General features: G+C 46.4%; 1 protein-coding gene across 3 annotated transcripts in view; it reads right to left on the reverse strand.

The window, feature by feature from the left end:
- Positions 1 to 625: 625 nt before the first annotated feature.
- Positions 626 to 22,457, reverse strand: part of bcl11bb (BAF chromatin remodeling complex subunit BCL11B b) — a 31,246-nt gene continuing 9,414 nt past the window's right edge. For all 3 annotated transcript variants that reach the window (XM_035617692.2, XM_035617690.2, XM_035617693.2), the window contains one exon: positions 626 to 5,993. In XM_035617692.2, the coding sequence (XP_035473585.1) occupies positions 3,901 to 5,993 (2,093 nt within the window). In that variant the 3' untranslated portion in view covers positions 626 to 3,900. The remainder of the gene's footprint in view (positions 5,994 to 22,457) is intronic.

Below are 22,457 nucleotides of genomic sequence, written 5' to 3' on the forward strand. Positions count from 1 at the left end.
TGAAGCCCCAGTGACGTATGACGGTTTGAGCGTTGCATTTATCTCCAACACGTGTCCGACTTGAAAAGGGCATCAGAAGAACGGGGATTTTGAATTTTTGATGATGGCGCTCCTGCTGGATCTCAGAAAGCCACCGCCACCCACCTCAAGTACACGCAGTAGTTTGAATTACATGCATAAATGTATAAATATGTTTCTTATACTCCAGAATTCCACAATATACAAAACAATAAATCGGGGAAAAGATTTCCCTCGTTTTTTTGCCTTTGAGTTAACATCCTGCTCGCCGCAGCCTCTGTTGGTTGCCAGTTGGTATTAAAATGGAGGTTCTACCGCATGCCTTAAAGCCAACATCAGATTAGAGGTCATATTAAATTATTATCTGCAGTTTATGGTGGTTTGATGATGCATTTATGTGGGAGGCAGAGATGTAGCCATTTCCTCCCAGTTTTCAGTGCAAACCGACTGAAATAATATTAGCATTTTTATCTAATCTCTTACAGATATTGAGAAATTGTAATTTTACCGTCTGCACAGACGTGGGCTATCGTAGCTTTGTCTTAAGTTGCATTTGTGGTTGTGTTGTGTGCAGCAAGGGGGACAAAATGATCAGAATGAAAAGCTGTTTCAGTCGTAGAGCAATTGCAACATTTATTGAAGTGTTGGCTTTTTGTATTGATTTTTCAACACATTACAAAAATACATATATGTTCAAAACAGCAGATGTGTACTGTTCTGAAATCACTTTTTTTTCTCACAATGATGCACTCCCCCCAAAAAGAACAAGGAAACTATTTTATACAAAGAGTGTAAGTGAAAAGTGAAATATGAAAATGTATTCAAAATTACAGCTGTAAGTGCCATCACAAGACCTTCAGCCAACCACGAGGAAAAACAGCAAAAAAACATTATGTCCATGGATGTCTCATAGAATTTTGGAAAAAGCATTCCCTCGCAAACCATAATATTTCCCCTGAAGAAGGTTTAGCTTTCAGTTTCATTCATCTCATTTTTATTTAATTTTTTGTTTTAATATCCTTTTGTTTTACATCCTTGAGGGATAGCTTCACCAAACCAACAAAAAGAAGACTTGAAGAGAGACCATGAGCCAATAATGGCTCTCTTCTTAGGAAAAAAAATTTAAAATGATAATCTGGCATGATTCTGCAATATTACATTTATAAAATCGTCTTCCCATACAGTGAACAAGTAATCATACAGAAACATATTCATGAAGATAAAATCCCTCCACCAGGATAATCATACAAAACTGCTATGGCATTCAAAAACATTTTTAAAGAACATTGGAGAAAACAATACTTTATTATCATCTTTAAACACTTACACAGAGTATTTCATTAATGGCATACTTCAACACTGTAAACATATTGTAAGACTGAATGTCCATGTGTGGTCTGGATCACTGTGAGGGGGTTCCACTGTTCATCCTTTCAATCTGATATATTTCATAGCTGTGTGGCTCATTTTTGGCCAAACTCTGTACTGAATTTGCCTGGAATTAATACGCTGCGTATTTACAACAGGACTTTGATTTTTGCAGTCATGCATCAACATCTGCAAGCAAGCTGGACGCAGCTCTGCCGCCGACCTCGCGTCTTGTGTCGGTTCACTGAAGATATATTGAAATACATGGTAACTGAATAGCTTATGGTGAGCTGCTGTGACCTGTCTAAAATCACAAAAGGAGGAATTTGCATCGAGGGGTACTCTGTGTTCCTTTTACGATCGTGACAAAACGGCGCGCACAGAACCCGACAACAGGCCAGAAGGGCAGGTCAATCTTGTGATGACTGAGAATTGCAGTAGTGAGATGAATGATGGAGTCTCCGTCTCCTTTCATGTGGCTCTGCCGTCTGCCTCCCTCTCACGCTCACTCTGTCTCTACCCTGATGGGCCGTTAGAAGACGTGGCCACTAGATGTTCATTTGGGTACAGAAAGAAATTTAAAAAAAAAGGAAAGGAACAACACCACACTTTTCATATGCTTTCAATTTCATGTGAATGACTCTTCTCCCTGGTCAACGTCTTGCTCTCTCTCTCCCTCCATTTCTTTCTCACACTTTTTGCATTTTTCAGTTCCTATCTTTAACTTTCACCAGAAGAATAGCCCGTACTCAAGGTCGGCCGGCCATCCCCCTAGTGCAGCTTTGCTTAAAATTATCATAACTCATATAGCCTTTATTTTTTTTATTTTTTTTGCACCAGATTCATTTCAGAATGAATGATGCGGAAAATAAAAAATCGTAATCCCCAAAAGTCACGAACACGCACACTGTCTCAAAAATCTGTTACTGGGAGTTAAACCCACATCACTTTGTGAGGCGAATGAACCGGCTTCCTTTTAAAAGCCGCTCTAATGCATGAATCTGAGCTAGTGAACTGTGAAAAGACGCCGTCGGAGAGAGGCTTAGAGCGCGCCGCGGCGAGGAGAACACACACGCCAACACATATTGATATGAATTTCATTTGGAACCTCTTTTTTTTATTTTTTTTTTGTGCGTCCTAAGGGGGACGGGGCGGGGGGACGGGGCGGGGGAGTCGGCCTGGGTCAGAGTTAGAGACGGATGCCATGCCAGACGCGAGAGGGAGATCCAGAAAGATTCAGGGAGTGTTACAATTGTTGAAGTAGCTTTCGGTTAACAAATCGCCTTTGAGTAAGTACACACAAGGTGGGGGAGTAGGGGAGGTAATGAAGTGGGTCTGATAAAGCAATAATGTATGGTAGTTACACTTAGCATATACTGTGGATGATGCAAGCAGCTGGTCTTCTGATTGTTTAATTTTAGGCCGTGTTTCACGTAAAGTCAGGGCTACTTTAACATATATAAAAAAAAGAAAAGAATATATTTACAAACCATAAACAGGACTCTTCACCTTCTCACATTAATCACAAGTAGTCTCATCTTATTCAACATATTAAATATGTCCGTTTAATCCTACGTTGGGAATGTTCTGAGCATCAGTTAAGGGTACCTCCATTAAGTGCAACCTTTATTTATGTCCTGACTGAGGCAAGGACAGCAATACAGTAACTACATTTTGATATTTTTCTTTCACATGCCAGTATTTCAAGGACGAATTCCCTGAATAAATTAAAAAAAAAGCAACTCATCAGGTCGATAAGACAGTGTTGGATTTTTTAAATCCAGCATGGTGTTTTATTGTCAGGCTCACATTCAGTGCTTTGCCTGTACGAGGGAATGGATTGTAGTCCGCTGCTGCAGTTAATATAGAAAACAATTATTTTAATTTTAAAAGCTAACGGCTTCATTCAACTTTACTCTCACATGATAATAAGCTTCCTTAAAGGAAAAAAAAGAGATATTTTGTCTTAAGGGTGACTTCTGTCCAGTTATCGCATTTAAGAAAGAAACTGGGGTTTTTTTCAGCACATTTCAAAACTAACTCCATATGAAATCCCACAAAGATGTACCTGCACATGCCAAATATCATTACAAAAATCCAATAAATACAGAAATTATTGCACAGTAGAAAGGCTCCATGGACTCCTAACTGATAAAATCCTCAGACAGTTTGCCAAGAAACACCGAGTTGGGCTTTCCTGGCAAGTTCTCATTAAAGTTTCCCTTTGTTTATATTCTCAGGTGGCAGTTTCTGTGACGAGAAAAAAAAAAGATGAACATCAATCAGTCTATTTTTTTAAAAGAGAGAGATCATCCAGCCAAGCCCCATAGCTGAAGAAGTGGTTATAAGGATTTTGTTTGTGCCTGTGTGTGTGTGTGTGTGTGTGTGTGTGTGTGTGTGTGTGTGTGTGTGTGTGTGTGCGCGCACACATGTGTGTGTGTCTGCATGTGTGTGTTTGTATGTGTGTGTCTTTGCTTGTGTACACTGTAGACTGAATAACCAATGGTTGATGGCTTAACCTCTGTCCGCCTCCTCCAGTTTGACCTCACTGGCCATCAAATGTTCGCCATGCCACTTCTTCATGTGTTTCTCCAGTGTGCTGTAGACACTGAAGGGCATGTGGCAGATGTCGCAGCGGTACACCTCTTTTCCAAATTGCCCATGGGTCTTCATGTGGCGTGTCAGCTTGGAGCTCTGGGCACAGGCGTAGCTGCACAGGTCACACTTGTAGGGCCGTTCCCCCGTGTGGCTGCGTCGGTGCACCGTGAGGTTGCTGCAGTTCTTGAACACCTTGCCGCAGTACTCGCACGTGTCATTCCTCCTGTCCTTGGAGCTCGGGGGCCTCCCTGGTCCTGGTCCCCGCAAGAGGTGAGGGGTGCTGCTGCCGCTGCGGCCCGAGGCACTCCCCGCTTCCATCAGCTCACCGGGCGGGGTGGAGTAGCGGAGGCTTCCTGTCTCTGAGGAGGAGTGCTCGGAGGAGGTGCCGAACGGCGACTGACGGGAGTCAGTGAACCCCAAGAAGGGTTCTCTGATGAAGTGGCGTGAAGCTGCGTAACCAGCCAGGAGCTGAGAGTAGACGTTCTCCGGGGAGATAAGGGGTAGGGTTGGGGGAAGCTCCAGATGTTCCTTCTCAATCTTGATCCGCTTGTTGTTTGAGGGGTTGGGGCTGGTGATGGGGGTGGGCCTACGCTGGAACAACCCAGGGAACGAATCCGCTTCAGATAAACTGATTCTGCCATTCATCACAGGCCTCTGGTCCTCCTGTTCATCTCGCTCTCTCGCCCGCTCTCTCTCCCGCTCTCTCTCCCGCTCTCTCTCCTGCTCCCTCTCATGCTCTCTCTCTCGTTCTGCTTCACCCCTCTCTCCGCCATCTCCGTTCGGTTGTCTCTCCAGGATTCTCTTATGAGGGTTAAGTCTGAGGTGATTGTCCATATGGTTGTACTGGTGCATGATGCCCACTCCGCCACTGTCACTTACTCTGTCCCTGTTCAGGGGCTTCTCCTCGGGAGACTGTCTCGGACCATTCTCCCTTTTCGGGCCGAACTCCTGCGAGTCCTCACTTAAGTTGGAATCTGGCCGACTTCCATTTCTCAGTTCCTCCTCCTCTTCCTCTTCTTCCTCTTCCTCCTCCTCCTCTTCCTCCTCCTCCTCCTCATTGTCCAATCCGATCACTCTTGAATCTCCCTCCCTACTCTTTTCCTCACCCTCTCCTCTATTTCCCGGTTCTGGGGAGCCACTCATAGACCCAGACTTGTTGTGCATATGAGTCTTCATGTGCCTTTTAAGCTTGCTTGCCTGGGAACAGGCATGGTCACATAGATGACACTTGTACGGCCTCTCTCCTGTGTGACTGCGCCTGTGGACGATAAGGTTGCTCTGGAACTTGAAGATTTTGCCACAGAACTCACAGGATTTGGATTTCCCTGGGGTCTGGTTTTGACCCTGGGTGTCAGGAGGGCTGGTAGAGCCATGCCCCCCCTGGGAAGTGGGGGGCTGTGGAGCATAGGTGAGAAACGCTGGGGGCTTGGCGCCAGGCTGGAAAAGCGTAGGACTCAGCAGGCGGTGCATGGGTGGCACGCGGTTGGGTGAGAGCGGGGGTGTGGGCCCCCCATTATTGGTTGTGTTGCCTGCCAGTTCCCTCAGACGTCTGGAGAAGTCCATGGAAGGAGGCTCCATGGGGGTCATCCGCATCACCCTCTCAAAGGCACTGGGGTGCTGGGACAGCAGCCCCATCTCCTCTGGGCCTAGCCGCTCCAGAGGAGGTCTTGGGGGAGGTGGAGGGCTGATAAAAGGTGGCGTTGCAGGCAGCCGGGTCTCCATGTACCCCGGAGGAGGGGGATGTTCCCTGAGCAGGGGCGCAGCCATGCGGAGGAGGTGGAACGGGTTGTTGGTGTCACCGAGGAAAGTGGGGAGAGGAGAACGGGGCAGGGCCTCAACGCCGGGGGGCGGTGGCAGAGCCATGCGGGGAGTGAGGGAGCAGTTGACTGGGTGGTTGTCCAGGTAGATGCGGATGCCATGAGTGTGCTGGGCATGCTGAAGCAGGAACCAGGCGCTGGTGAAGTTCTGCTTGCAGGTCGTGCAGATGTAGCTCGATGGTTCATTTTTATCTGTGGGCAAAGAGATATAAATCATTAATGTTGTGCAGACCAAATCCAAATCCAATATGCAAAGAAAAACATTTTATTCAAAAATTTGAAACCAGAATGATGAGTGTCCACATGTGAACAGTTATGTTGAGAAAAATGAATTGGACAATTATATTAGCTTTGGGTGCATGTCTATATGTAAGGGTCTTCTATGGGCTTTGTCTGCGTGCATATCAAATTTTGTGTGCTGAGTCTATGGGCTAATGCAGATGGCAGGTACCACCCTAAGGCCATGACACATTATGCGAATTCTAATGTCAGCTAGGCTTTAATACACAGATCCATCTCGTCTACCGCGTCATTTCCATATGGAGACGGGGGAGACGTTCGTGGAGAAAAAAACACACCGATGGGGGAAAAAAGGAAATATGGGATGGGGGGGTGTGGAGGGGCGGCATTAGACACACACACACACACAAAAGGAGAGGGGTGATGGAGACGATGTGTAAACTGTAAAGACCCCATCTAGCCTTAACACAGCATCCACATGAAATAAAGCTCTACGTCACTGGTGCAAGAACAAGTACAGTAACGCGGTCTGTTGTGGTCGGACACACACACACACACACACACACACACACAGAGAGAGAGAGAGAGAGAGACTGTACGTCACTCACTGACAAATTGCCCCTTTAAATGGTGTGACTTAATAATGCTAAATGAATCTATCAGTCACTGTAGCGTGGCACTGCCGGCCTGCTCTCGACTCATGAAAAAAGAGCAGGGGTTGGGATTGGTCTAATTCGACCCAGGCTAGCACTGAAGAGGCATTTCCACAGTCTTGTGTTCGCTCGCAAGTCATCTGCATCTACTTTGTGATCAGCAGCTACCGCAAGCGGAGTCAACTTGGTGCGGTGGTCCCGCAGCCTATAGAGCCCCGGAGGGGGAAAAACAAAGACGGAGAAGTTACTCCGGCCCAAAAGTCTCATGTGATCAAGGAAAGAGCCCTTTAAGATGGCAGTCTGTCTCGAAGCCACCCGTTGTCGTGGAATTTAAAACACACACACACACACACACGCAGACATTGATACATGCACGGCGATATTTTTATTTTTCACTCCCCCACCCCTCAACAGATGAGCGGAAGGCGATGTTGGATCAGTGTCTAGTACAGGAAGCCGATTTTGGCGGTGTGATTGGTTTGGCTTTCCCCAGGGGGGACGGGGTCAGAAGAAGTTAATGAGGGGCTCATTTACTGATTCTGTCTGTCTTTCTCTGCCATTAGTGGGGCTCCGGTGCAGCCGTCACTCTCACTGTTTGTGCGGGGCGGGACACGACCCGACTCCCGCTACCAACTTGTGTGTGTGTGTGTGTGTGTGTGTGTGTGTGTGTGTACGAGCGTGTGTATGTGCATGTGTGTGGACGCAAAACGCAACCTCTGAGCGTGTGTGTGTGTGTGTGGGGCAAGTAGTGGGCTGCCTGCCCGTGTTTAGTTTGGCTGGGCTTCACTCAGCCGCTTGGCAGCAGCGAGCTGGACAGCTTAACAGCTTTGGACGGGGAGAAGAGAGCGAGAGAGGGAAGGGAAGAGTAGGAGGAGAGCAAGGTAAGAAGAGAGGTGGAGGGACCGTTAAGGGGCCAGACGTGCTTGAGTGCACATACACACACACACACACACACACACACACACACACACACACACACACATACAGGCTATTTGCATACCCTGAGGGACTGAGAGGGGTCTATAGACTTGGGAGCTGTATAATCCCCTCAACACACAAGGATCAATATGAAGTGAAGATGTGAGATTGGGGAGAGGGACCTCCGATCTGGCTAAATTGACCAAATTGTGCCTTTAAGAAAGAAAAAAAATGCTATCACTATTGCGGTCTGCGCACGTGGCCTCATCAATACTACGAGCCACCATATCGTATACCACCACCCCCACAACCCTTCTACCCCTTCAGCGGCACATTTGCATCCTGTCATATCGTACACAGCCGAGCCATATGCTGTTTAAGGAAGCGTGGCAGCTAATATAGTGGCAGCTGATGGCTACTGCCTAATGACGGCCCAGGACAAATGTTATCAGCTCCCCAAATAAGCAAGCGAGCAGGGGGTGGGGAGGAAAACAAGCTGGATTGGCAACTAAGAGAATCAAAGACAGACAGACAGACTGACAAAAAGATGGATAGACACTGTAGATGGATAGATAGATAGATACTTTAGATAGATAAATAGATAGATAGATAGGTAGATAGATACATACTGTAGATAGATAAATAGATAGATAGATAGGCAGATAGATAGATAGATAGTGTAGATAGATAGATAGATACATTGATAGATAGATAGATACATAGATAGATAGATAGTGTAGATAGATAGATAGATACATTGATAGATAGATAGATACATAGATAGATAGATAGATACATTGATAGATAGATAGTGTAGATAGATAGATAGATACATTGATAGATAGATAGATACATAGATAGATAGATAGATACATAGATAGATAGATAGATACATTTATAGATTGATATATAAATAGATAGATAGATAGATAGATAGATAAATAGATGAAACCATGTTTGTCTGTAACTGTGTGACTCACACACACAAAAGACGTAGGTTGCAGACATCCTCATTCCATTCTTTCTTCTCACACACACACACTAGACCAGTGGGAGCATACCATTAAAGAATCACGTTGGGCCGTGTCATGCTTCAGTTTATAGCAATTACAGCCTCCTGCCTGACACGCCGACAGGGACCCTGCCACAGCCGACCACCAAGGTCAAGTACCAGTTAGAATAGTTACATTCTCCACTCAGTCGCTAATGCCGGACTTAATCGCCCAATTTACACACACACACACACACACACACACACACACACCCTATGTACACAGACGACCATAGACCGACACACACACGCACACACACGCATACACAGTGTGTGCAGTGAATTTGACTGAGATGAGAAGGCTCACTGAAATGCAGCCACAGCAAGATTCTGCGATATGATGCTGCATTACACCCTCAATCGCGCTGCTTTTTGTCATTTTGCTATCAATGCAACTACTTGCCACTGTTACAATGTGATGGAAACGAAATCAACAAAAAAAACCAACCCTGAATCAGTTACGTTTCTGTCCAGGTGTCCACCCGGGGAAACGTCTCTTTGAAACAGAGGAGCACAACGCAAACCCGAGACATGCATGGCGCAGGGACCAGCTCTTTGCCCCGTGCAACAACACGAGGGCTAAGGGCCAGGAGGCCTGGAGGAAGTTATTAAAACATTGGCACATGCATGGAGCTGGCTGAGGTGGGCCGGTAATAATGCTCTCCTTCTCTCCTGGGTTGGGTTTTTTTTTTTTTTTTACTAAACCACCGGGCCAATTAACTCAGTCTTCGGGGACTAAGATCTGAGCTTTACATCAGATTTTTATTCTTTCCAGATTGCCTTTTATAGCCATTATTTTTCCCTAAAAGTACAAACAAAATGCCAGTGGATGAAGGGGGAGCCACGGTATTGACTGTTCGCATATGGCCAGTCGGAGAAAAAGTTGGTGCGAGCTTGGCGGGGCTGAAGTAGACACCGGGCGCATGGTGCAGGCGTGTGGATGTGGTGCTTGATTTAGGACTGCACATATGCCATCTCCCCAGCATGACTCTTGGGTTCTTTTTTCTTTTCCGAATCGTGAGCGTGTTTTTATTCACTTACATTTTGGGGCCTTTATCAGATGCTCTAATCCAGAGGGGCTTACAATGGGACCACAGAAGAATAACCTAAAAAAAATCCACAAGCTCAGGCTTCGACAGGACGAGCAAACTTCGCCGCTGACAGTGAACAGTGAGTTGACGGTAATGAATACTCACTGATGCCAAATATTCCCTCACTAAGCTCTGGGGGGGGGGGGGGGGGGGGGGGTTAGGGTTAGAATCATAATTGAAACTAAGTAGAATTTGAACGCTAGCCCACCAACTTGTCTACTGTACCACAACTCCTCGGGGTGAAGACAGGGTGAAAAAAACAAAAACTCCCGGGAGGAAAGTTAGTAATGTGTGTAAACAGAAGAGCGGTGCAGGTTCTGGTTGGTAACAAGGAGGTGAGTCAGGGCGCAGGTGATACGTTACAGTTGGTGTGTGTGTGTGTGTGTGTGTGTGTGTGTGTGCGCGTGCACTGCAGTATTCCTGGGGTTCAGGTCCGCCGTACTGCTCCAACATTCCATCAAGGGCGACAGAACGCCACGGCGACAGATTTACATACAGAACAAAGCCGCCCGCGGGCTAGACCACTGGGACCGAAACCTGCCCCTGCAGCCCCTCCTCTCCTCTACCCTCTCTGTGTGCACACGCACGCACACTCTCACCGACACACACACGCGCACGAGCCAGCACAAGCCTTCCGGGGAGTGCGCGCGCACGTGTGTGTGTGTGTGTGTGTGTCTGTGTGTGTGTGTGTGTGTGTGTGTGTGTGTGCACCTGTCAGGGGTTAGCTGACACCTCTGCTGCTGGCAAAGCAGCTCCTCATTAGCATGGCTGTGATCTAGGGGTCCCCGGGGGTCCCAGCCTCCTCTCCCCTCCTCACCCCCTGTCCCCTCCCTACACCTCTGCTCCTCTCCTCCTCCTCACATCTCGCATCCATCCCCTCCCGCTCCTCCTCCACCACCTCCTTCTTCTTCATCGTCTTCCGTGGCCCCCTCCCTCCTCTCTGCTCCGATGGCTTGTTTGTCATGAAGGGGGGGCTAATCAGGAGACATGGGGTCACGCAGATCAACTGTGTGTGCCTGTGTGTGCGTGTGTGTGTGTGTGTTTCACAGGGGGAAAAAAAGGGGACCTCGAGCGGTAAACTATGGCCCCAAGTGAGCAGCAGCTGACTGTCACACACATGTAGTAAAAGAAAGAGGGAGATGGAGAGACAGAAAGAAGGAGAGAGACTGTGGAGGGTGGCAGTAGCAGGCGGGGGGTAAGGCTCTCACACAGTGTGACTGGCTCCATGCTAACTCGAACCAGCTTTGGCCTGCTAACCATATACATGTGTGTGTGTGTGTGTGTGTGTGTGTGTGTGTGTGTGTGTGTGTGTGTGTCTGCAGCCAATATGACCAGCTGAAATGCCTGACAGCCCAAAAGAGGATTTAAAGACACAGCGCTACTTCATGCGCACGCCGAAAAAGTGTAAGCGACCGAAAAAGACACGTTGGAACTATTTTCCCCTTCATTGCCCGACTATATTTAATCGCTTCCATTTTCTCCCCTCTCTCCTGTTCCTCCCATGTACACAAGTGAGCACCTGTACTAGGTGTCTGCGGCACTCCACCCTGACCCCCATGCCTCCTGGGATGCGGGTCAAACGAACAATAAAAAGGCATCAGGTATCTGCGACAGCTTGATCACAGGCACGCACGCAGACGTCCGAGGCAGACCAGCTGTACGACAATGCCTGGGTGGAGGAGGCTCTCATGTGAGCGCACGTTACCGCCGTGGGGCCAGCCTGTCCCAGCTACGGGACGGGACGGGTCGGGGACGCGCTGTGAAAAAATAACTGGAAAGACCTCTCTGTCAGTTAAGAGCTATGACTTTTGGCCCGGCTTCTGGGACAAAGGGGGGATGAGAACGAGGGAGGGAGAACAGGGGGATGATATAGACAACAAAACAAAAAAACAGAGAGAGAATGAAAAGAAAAGGGGAGCTCTATAAAGTGCATTAGCTAAGCTCTCTGTGGCATTTCTCTGAGCCTGACTCATCTCCTAACTGGTCCCAGCGCCTGCCTGCATGCGTGTGTGTGTGTGTGTGTGTGTGTGTGTGTGTGTGTGTCTGTGTGTGTTTTTGGGGGGTACGTGCATACTCTTGTGGGGTCTGCTGTCTATCATGTGACACTGACAAATGGATGACTCTCAATCGTGCTTGCGGTTTGCGAGGAGATCTAAGCGAGGGGAGCAAGATGGAGGCGAGGATGAAAGGGGGCGATGGGAGAAAATAGAATGAGAAGGGAAGATAGCGAAAGAAGGGGAGTTAAAAACAAGAAGGAGAGAGGCGGGGGAACCGGGGAAGACGTACGCTTTGTTTTCTTTATCACCTGCATTTCCATTTTAAATAAGAAGAGCAGGCACTTTAATCTCCCGTGCCATCACCTACGCATTTCACCGTGACGCGGCGGCGGAAAAACAAACAACATGAAATGAGAAGGAAAAAAAAAGAAGGATGCAATGACGGCGTCATCACCAGGGCTGCAAGCGTGCCGCTGATGAACAGAACGACTAGTGGCGGGAATATTTCAGAGGAAATGTCCCCACTGATGCGACGCACCAAGGGGGAAAGAAAACATTTTACGGAGAAAAAAAAATTCCGCCAAGGTGACGGCATCAAAAGACCAAAACACCTGGAGCTGCTCTGACAGTGAAAAGCACACTGACTTTGTGGGCTCCCCGCAATGTTTGTTCGAGGTTTTACATCCAAATGAGCTTCCCCTCTGTCCCTTGGGGACGTTTCACTTTGTCCAGAAATTCAAATTTCCTATTCGTTGGGAGTGAAGAAAGAAAATGAACTTTGACATATGAGTGACATGCGAATCCCGGTTTTGCGGGTTTATTACGTCTTTCATTGAATCAATCATTTTACACAAAAAGCCCATGAACTACAATATGCTGGGGGTTTTTGATTTGTTCTTTTTTAAGACAATGAGAATGTGGCTGTCATTTAATTCATCCATGACGATTTAAATTAAACAAAAGGGCCCCGTGGCGTCACACACACACGGGGACACGGTGCTCATCTCAGCCTGTCCTTTAGCAAACTCCTCCAAGGCCTGTACCTTCTGCAGTTAATGTGTGTGAACGCCTTCAGTTTACCTTACGTCCGCCTATGTGCGTGTGCGTGTGTGTGTGTCACAGAGTTTATAAAAAAGATCGAGAAAAAAAACGGGAACAAATAGTGCTTCTGTGTCTCCACATGTGTGCGTGTGTGTGTGTGTGTGTGTGTGTGTGCATTGTGCATGTGTTTGCATCCGCAGTGTGCATCTCAGTCTGCCAGTCTGCGACATGGTGCTATACTCTTTCAGCGGTGGTAATGTTCCCCAGCTGGCTTCTGCCCGTCGGAGCCAGGCCGCCCCTTAACTAGCAGCCCCACCGGAAAAAAAAAAATACCACCGTGGCCCTGAGTGCAAGCGCACAGGTCCATCCAAACCAATCAGCCCGCTATAAAACTTGCCCCCGTCGCATGCTCGGGGGAAAATGGCACGGACTCCATTCCGGAGGCTTCGGTGGGGGAGAGGCTGAACATGCGCGAGCTATTTCACGATTACGCTACAATTTCCCTCATTTAATATTTAATTCGAGCTATTTAAGGGGTTGGAGGCGGCGATGCAGCGCTTTGTTCTGGTGCTCGGACACAAAGCAGAGGCTGCGGGGCTGGAGAGAGCCGAGGCGCCCCATCGGCATTAGCCTGCTCAACTGAACAACAACTGGCGGGAAGAGTGATAAAAACATAAATAGACCAGAGATATTCAGCTCTTTTTAACTGCTGCTAGATCCTTGAGGAAATAGGAGAAACATCCCAAATTTGGTGAGCAGACTATTTCTTTCCAGGAGTCTTGTCCAATTTATTGGTTTCTTCTTGTTCCTTTTCTATGTGGATTAAACAAACAAGATTTATAATGTGTTGATATAGTGTGGGTTAGAGGTCTTAGCTAAGCTATATGGCTGCAGGCTGCACACATCATATTTAGCATACTGTACAGATGTGAGAATGGTATTGATTGAGAGTAGCATATTTCACAAACTGTCAACACTTTTGATCATTTCATCAGTAACCTACGGGTCTTTTTTTCCCTCCACCTTGATATAATGTATGACTCTGCTAAATGTGAGACAATTAAAAAATAAAACAATTTACTGTCTCTTTGTGCTGATTACCCACAAATCACTCAACAAAAAGATAATCCATTGTTAGTTTTTCTGTCCATCTGCTGATGTATTCCTCCTGTCTTTGTCTTTTGTCTGATAATCTGAAGGCCGGGCGACACCACATGGTCATGGTCATGTCTCCAGGTGAATTCCGTTCTCTCTCGGGAGGTGTGTCAAAAGTGCCTCCGACACCTAACCTCTAATGCTCCACACAAAACCCGTTCACACCGCACGCATACGAATGCAGACATGTACTGTACATAAACTCGTCTCTCAACGCACACACCCAACGCATATTCATGAAGTGACATGCGTTGGGTGTGTGTGTGTGTGTGTGTGTGTGTGTGTGTGTGTGTGTGTGTGTGTGTGTGTGTGTGTGTGTGTGTGTGTGTGTGTGAGAGATGGGGCTGAGTTTGGCCCCAGGCCTCCCCCTGCAGGTTCTGTGTGGCCTCTCCCTCCGTCTGTCTGTCTGTCTGTCTCTCTCTCTCTCTCTCTCTCTCTCTCTCTCTCTCCTCTCTCTCATTTTCTCTCTTTCTCTTTCCCCTTTTTTCTCTCTCTCTGTCTTTCTGGCTGTTATCACACTGATACATTTCCTGCTCCTGGCACGGCTCCTGCATAGCTTATGGTTAAAGAAAGCTTTCATCTATCCAGTGCCTTTAGGACACACACACACACACACACACACACACACACACACACAAGTGCACTGGTACAGGCCAGCGCTGCCCCGCCAGACCACAGGCCCAGACAAGCTCCGCTGGCACCAATCACCCCTGATAACATCTTAGGTTTATTTCATTTTGGCTTGCACTGTTCTGCTCTGGGAAAGACAGACACAGAGAAGAGGGCTTTCTGGAAGAAAAAAAAAACCCCCAGTATGAATTACGCCAGTATACAGGGAGAGCGTATAGCCCCTCAGAACCCCGAGCAGCTAACTCCCCTGTCTGCAATGCCATCTGCGGACATGACAGTGCAAGCCCTTTCTCATCCAGGAAACAGAAGAGAGCACGGTTCTTTCTTTAACTTGTAGGTGGCGGGGCGGGTTTTATGGGGTAAAGCGAATGTAAAAGGTAATAAAAGGTAATAGAAGCCATATTTATAAGGAATGAAGCCTGGTGGGAAATTGTTAGCATCCTCTCCTTTGAAAGGAACTGTCCACCCAAATTATTTTTAAACAAAAATCGAGCTTTTATTTGCTCAGGTCTTACTTGACTCAACCTGTCCCTAATTTTCTGAGGTGCACACAGCCAAAAAAAACAACTACTGTTTGAAAACCGTTTTGAAATATTCACATCAGTGAGCGTTTCCAGATAAAATGCCCGCGGTCCTCTGGATAATCCACACATCTCACTGTGAAGAGTTTTCAATAGCAAGAAAGAAAAAGGAACATTTTTACTTGACAAAAATAATAACCGCCCCCATTAAAACCGTTGACTGTTGTGTCCTCTGTGGATTATTATTAGCAACCGGGAAGAGATTTTTAATTGTAACATTTTTAAAATTTCACAAAATGAAATTTAGAACTGAAACTTTAACATCAGGTAATAAAATAAAGTCAACTTTTTTGGCTATTTTGCTACAAACTTTAGAAATGAACAGCTCCGATGGACGCGCGCGTCTTGTAAAGCGTGCGCAAAGGTTGTTGTTGATTATCCCTGCTACAATTTAAATTTAAGTGACAAACCCGACATAAAAAAAGCTCATGTTTTGTCACGTGTTCGTCTGTGTCTAGTCTTCCCTCTCGGAGTAATTGCCCAAGACAAATAAGTGGATGAAATGAGGGCAATCGTAAGTGTACCATGAAAGGCTTTCAATATCTCTTGCGGTGAGGAGGCCTTTAAAAGGGAAAGAAAATATGGCCATAAACGCTGTCTCCTCATTTTTGCTCTCCCATAATCCCACCCAATCAGCGCAGGAGGAGAAAATGATGAGGGGACAGGAACAACAACAGTGGAGCAAGTAGGATTACCCCTGTCTGACTGTCAAACAAGTGCCATCTCCTTTCCTTTGCACAGTTTACACAACTAGTGGTGGTACCTTTTTCCCTCCCCAAAGGCAAACACACGCATGCCTTTTCAACGGGGAAAGCGGCGTGTGTGAACACCCTGGTCAGAAAATCTCTCCATTTACCCCTGAAAGGGGGACGCATTATACGCTATGCACTAGTGTGTGGCAGGCCACACAAAAGCTGAACACACACGGGGCCCGTGAGGATTTTATCTGCGGGTCCGTCCTGAGGAGTGTTACCAGAGCAAGAAGAAAGGTGAACACAGTTGCGCAGCGGGTTCTGCTGTGGAGGCTTGCATTATTTTAAAAAGATTTCATACTCATTCATTGGCGCAGTGTACGTCAATATTCCTCAGCACATGATGGAAGCCCGTGCGCTATCCAACGTCACCAACAGCGAGGGGAAGCCAGAGGCATAGCTAAATGAACTAGAGTGCAGTCAGATTACCTTGATAATTGTGATTCATGCCAGGAACATAAACGCGCTCACAGATTCCCAGTGACGCGAGGAAGCCGGCGTACGGCCCATAGCAGCGAGGCCGCGTGGTTTACAACAGCGCTTCGCTCAGAGCTCCGGCAACAAAAGCGGCAGCGTGTTTGTGTTGAATACCAAAGCGCCATCATCACTCCCCATGCGTAGCAGGGACGGGGTGTGAGGTTTCTAATGCCTCTTAAGTAAGGCTGTTAAGGAGCACGGAGTCCACACATCTGGAAGACACAGTCAGCCGGCACATGCTGAAAGTTAGCGGTGGCGCTCGCAGTCCAAATTAGTGGCGAGTTTTATTCCCCCGCTGTGGTAGGAAAATATCAAATCTGCTGCCATATGAGTGCCATAAAGCTGGCTGTGGAGCGTTTGATGCCTTCATGTGGGAGCCTTTAAGCTGTGCGTGTGCGCGCGTGCTCGTGTGTGTGTGTGCACGAGTGAGTTTGGTGGGAGATGCAAGCCTTAATGCGAGATGGGAGTCATTGTATGCATTCCTGCATGCACATGTGTTTTGTGTGTGTGGCTCATATCTGCTCCCGCATGCGTGTTTCCATTTTCTGTAGAACTCAGCGCGCATGTGTGTGTGTGTGTGTGTGTGTGTGTGCGCGTGTGTGTGTATGCATGTGTACGTGTGTGTGTGTGTGTGTGTCAGGTGGCTGCGGCGGTGTGCGTGTGCAGCTGTGCCATTTTAGCAGCTCCCTTATAGACCTAGTTGACCCTGCAGTATATAGCAGACAGACAGACACAAGTAGAGTCAGACGGCCCCTGGGGTGGTCCTGTCTGAGGTGCAGTGTAATGGGCTAACAACACTAGGGCCCCATACACAGGCAAGAATATGTAGACTATAATTGTATGCGCACACACACACACACACAAAAAATGTGAACCTGAATGCTCACACAGAGACCGATAAATTCAAAATAACTGCAAATTATTTAATTACCTTTACCTTCTCTTTTAAGCTAAGGCTAATGATTTTTTTTTTAAATGCACAGTGTGCAAATCTTAGGAGAGAAAGCAAAAAATTGTTGCTTACTCTTTTGTCAATTTGCTAAAATTAAAATTAAATTGTTCGTAAAACCATACTGGCTGAAAAAAAATTATTAGTCAATTAGTAAATTATTAACTGTTTGGATTCAGCCAGTACCTGCCAACAAGTGTGACCAGGGGTTATACTGCAGCTGCTTACACAGAGTGAGTATATATTGGGCTTTGTATTCAAAGAATTTTAAAGATTGTACAAATTGTTATCGAAAATATAAAATCCAGCCAGGCTTGTGTTTTGTGCTGCTGCAGGGGGGAAAAAAGCTTTCAAATCTAAACTTCTAAGGGAGCATCCTCTATTCCATTTACAAGCAATGGTAATTTCTAAAAAAGTAATATAGAAAGATAACTGATGGAACATAGTCAAGTCCTTTATAAAAAAAACTGTATTATCACCACATCTTTTTCTCACTTGCAAATTTTTTCCTCTATTTCAACTTAAAAGGGGGGAAAAACAGAAATTCATCCAAAAAGAAGATACCGCATCATGCATGAGTGTGTGTTCATGTTATCCAGTGGAGAAACTGATGTACTGCTCTATTTTTTCCAACAGAGGGATAAGGAAATATTTATCACTCAATGGAACCAGGAAATGCACACGCATGCACACACACACACACACACACACAGACACACACACACGCGCACACACGCACACACAGACACACACACTCGCGCACGCACGCACACATGCACACAAACAAAATGACAAAATGAAAATAGGCACACATGCCTAACAGCAGACACAAGATAAATTCCCTGGCAAGCATTCAAAACGCTCAAGTGAGAACACATAAACACACACAGTGACTGCACCAGAAACGCATTGAATACACATGAGACACACTTGCAGGCGTGCACACACACACACACACACACACGCACGCACGCACGAGTGCACACACACCACCTACACAAGTGCAACCATGTAACCTCTAATCACAACCCCAGAGCTTGGACATCAAATGAAGCAAGTTTAAAAAAAAAAAAAAAAAATCATCAGGAGTAATTAACGCATTTTCATATGCAAATGTGATTAATGCAAAACTACAAAGTCATTATGCAAATCGACTTTTCCTTGAGCCTCTGTACAAATATTCACAGCTCAAATCAGGGATCAGTCTCGCCATCTTTCTTCCTTTTTTTTTATCTCCACCCCTCTCCCTCTCCCTCTATCTCCCCCTCTCTTGGAGTAGAGATAATACGTAAGTAGCATGTGAAGTTATTTCTAACTCACGCGGTGTGTGTGTTTTCATGCGATGGGCCGGGGCTATGGCATTACGCCGCCTGCCTACTGATTACTGGCTGCTTGGCACTGGAGCGAGACAGGGAAGCCGGCGTACAGGGAAAGGTATGAATATGCAAAAGCCTGATTGCTTTTCATGATTAAAGCCTATTTAATATGGAAATGAGCGCAAGCCAGGTGATTAAAGGAGCATTGGGTGGTGGGGCAAGAGAAAGAAAAAAAGATGGCGGCAGACACAGCGAGAAAGAAGAAGAAGACGAGGGGAGAAGACATGAGAGAGACATCTTCAAATCGACCCGGGTGGAGAGGAGCGGAAACTGGGATGTCAAAAGACAAGTGTCCATCAGCGCAGGTTTGACCTCTTCGGACGCAAAGGTCATCGTTGCACTTTTGTAGGTTGCGCCACAGGTTATCATCCAGAAACCACTATTACTCATTTAAGGTGAAAAAAACACAAGATTTTATCGCTTTAATCTGCTCCGGTGCACTTTAACACACTTTCACCCCCCACAAAAACATTTATACATGTAGGTGTGACAGTTTTTAAAGTAGCCCGCGTCTCATTGTTTCAGTCAAGAAACAACAGTATCGGTATCACACCGGGCTTGTAAGATGTTTCCCACCTAAAAATTTTTTTTTTTAAATTAAAAAAGAACCACTGCAGAGTCTTCTTCCTAATTGACTGATATGACTGTGAGGTGACTGCGTTGCCCACAGAGAGATCGGAGGTGGACGCAGAGGAAAAACACAGACAGAGAGAGCGTTCGAGGACGTCACCGTCGTTCGCATCCTCTCATGAAATATTTACCGTGTGATCTCTCTCACACACAGTGTTTGTGTGTGTGTGTGTGTGTGTGTGTGTGTGTGTGTGTGTGTGTGTGAGAGAGAGAGAGAGAGAGAGAGAGAAAAGAGACAGACAAGAGAGAGGGAGAGCTTGTCATGATGTGACTGCGGCCGTATGTAGTGGATGTCGTAAAGTGCTCCGAGGGGGCCCGGCAGCCGTCCTGGGAGGAGTTCAAAGCAGGGCCAGGGTCGTCTTAGCATGGTAACACTCCCCTAGCGACAACCCTCTCGCTTGCCCGATGACACGCATCATTCTTCACAGACACCACACAAACACACACACACACACACACACACACACACACTCAATCGCAAATTCATACAAAGCGCGCACACATATTCAAATAGCCCACACATCCACACAGAGTGCATGCATCAGCAAGAGGAACTCGGAAGAAAAAAAAAACTGGGAGCAGAAGGGCCATTTTTCATCTATGCCATGTGTACGAAAGCATGTGCTTGCGCGTGCGTGTGTGTTTGTGTGAGTGTGTTTGCACCTTTTGGGGTTGAATCTGCTAGCCTTGCAAGCATGTTTGCATTTTAAGCAAGCAGGCCGACAGACAAAGAGGCCAGACAGGATGTTATAAAACACGACCAGGTGAAGGAGGAAAGAAAAGAAAAAAGAAAAAAACAATCCAGGAGAGGAGAGGGTTAATAAGGGTTATGCATAGAGGGAGCACAACCATTTCACGCACAAGACATGATGCGTCATGTGTGCGTGTACGTTGATGCTCTGTTTGTGTGCACGAGTTTGATAAGTATATCCTCCCGTCCCTTTTTTCTCGCGGTCGCAACAAATATTTCTGTGCCGTGGCTGCAAACTGCTCAGTACCACATGCGAAGCAAATGTGATCTTTTGTTACGCCACCCGTGTGTGTGTGTGTGCGCGCGTGTGTGCGCAACTAACACGCTGGACTTAATTAGTCCTAATAATGTAATCTAATTTGGTTGAAACTTGAAACTGCCTTGAGTGGCAATCTCCTCTCTTTCATTCTCCTTCATTTGAGTGCTTTTATGTCTTGTTCTCTTAGTGATAAGACCGTCTGTCTGTCTGTCTGTCTGTCTGTCTGCCTGCCTGCCTGCCTGTCTTTCTCACTGACTGAGTGCCGATTGGACAGGCTGCCGCACTCTACCTCTGCCCAAATGTTTTTCACCGGACCACCTACCAGACGACACGCCGTGCAAAGTGCTGGGAGTCATTTTTTTTTTTTTAGTTGCATTAGCTGCCAAATGAGGTTTCACGTTTTTTTTTTAGTTTTGTTTTTTTGTTAACGTTTCTGCCGCAGCTGGGCGTCATAGGTGGGATGCTGCAAAGGGCCGTACAGCTCATTAAATTTTTCCGGAGTGGGGATGAGAGATTAGACAGTCGATAAAAGCCACGTTACCGTCGAAAAAATGCCGTGCGTTTAGGAGACACTGTCAGAGTGATTGAATATTATTCACGCTTACTTTTACAATCAATATGTTTTTTCTGCCGCATGGGAAACTGTATGTACTCTACAAAATGAGGCCCGTGCTTTTTTCCTTTTTAATTTTTTTTCTGGGATTAGCAGTGGCATCCAAGACTGGGCTGTCACATATTGTTTGCAAACTCCCTCAGCAAAAAAAAACAATTTCCCACTGTAAAAGTTTGTTGGCCACACACAGCTGGCGGCCACACACAGAAACTGTGCATGTGCTCACAGCGATGACACGAGGACGTCTACATTGGCTTTGATTCTGAAATCAATCAAATATGCCTTCTTTTTCTTTTAACAAAATGTTTTGAAATATCTTACAGATCAGCTCCATCTCATCTTCAAAAAAATCTGCAGAAAAAAATGAGTGAATGTTTCACATCTATAATTAATACACCAGTATGACAAGAACAACATCAAAGCCTCCCTTTCTCTATTTTGAGATTGATTGAATCTGATCAATCAATTTCAATCAATTTTGGTTTTAAAAAGAAAAAAAACATTGTTACTTACGAAAGAGAATTTTTTTTTACCATTCAAATGTTTCTAAAGCAATGTGCACCTGCTGTGAACCCAAAGAACCAAGAGTCTGTTAACGTGGTTCACTCGTTTGACACCGTCACCAGTCAGCTAATTTGGATGTGTGCTGGCAGTAGTGTAAGAATAATCCAAATTTTAAAAACTGTGATATGTCCTCCACTGTAATCTACTAATCTACTGTGTCTTAACTTTTATTTTGAAGGACTGCTTCACCAATCTTCATCGGAAGACGACACATGTGCGACCTCATAACAGAAGTTCAGTCTCCCCTTTATGTCTCTTCATGACATACCAGCTCAACGCTCAGCGGCTGACCAGTCTCTGTGCTGATTGTAACTTTTGCGACCAAGTTGCCCCCCCCCCCCCCCATCTTCAACCGAGGACCCTCTTAGTCTGCCGGAGTCTCTGTAATCCTGGGTAGCTTTCCCAGCTCTTGGGTGTGATGGTGACTGTCTCCTCTGATAACTTTGAACTGGTTTCCCTGCAGCGCTGGCAGTCTGCGACCCCCCCCCCCCCCACCACCCCACCACCACCCCCAGCCAGATGAACGGCCTTGCTACTTTATTAATCCTCTTCTCCTCACCACGAACACAGATGAATTTTAATCAGCTTTCTTAACCTCTTTTTTTTTTTTTGTATATGCTGCAGGATTACTTTACAAACGCTCAGACACGTGATATGCGCTCACACAAGAGAGAAAAAAAGTGGAAAAAAGAAGAAAACACATACAAACACACACACACACTCACTCACACACACTCACACACACACACACACACACACACACACACACACTGGGGGCGGCTCCTCTATCACCTTCTTCCTCGCCTTTCAAAATTGGTTTCAGCTGAAGAAGTCCTTCAGGCCTGCCAGTGTGTGTACGTTTGGCGTGTGCGATTTCTGTGTGTGTGTGTGTGTGTGTGTGTGTGTGTGTGTGTGTGTGTGTGTGAGA

This window comes from Scophthalmus maximus, chromosome 18 (genome assembly GCF_022379125.1).
Source record: "Scophthalmus maximus strain ysfricsl-2021 chromosome 18, ASM2237912v1, whole genome shotgun sequence".
NCBI classification, from domain to species: Eukaryota; Metazoa; Chordata; class Actinopteri; order Pleuronectiformes; family Scophthalmidae; genus Scophthalmus; species Scophthalmus maximus.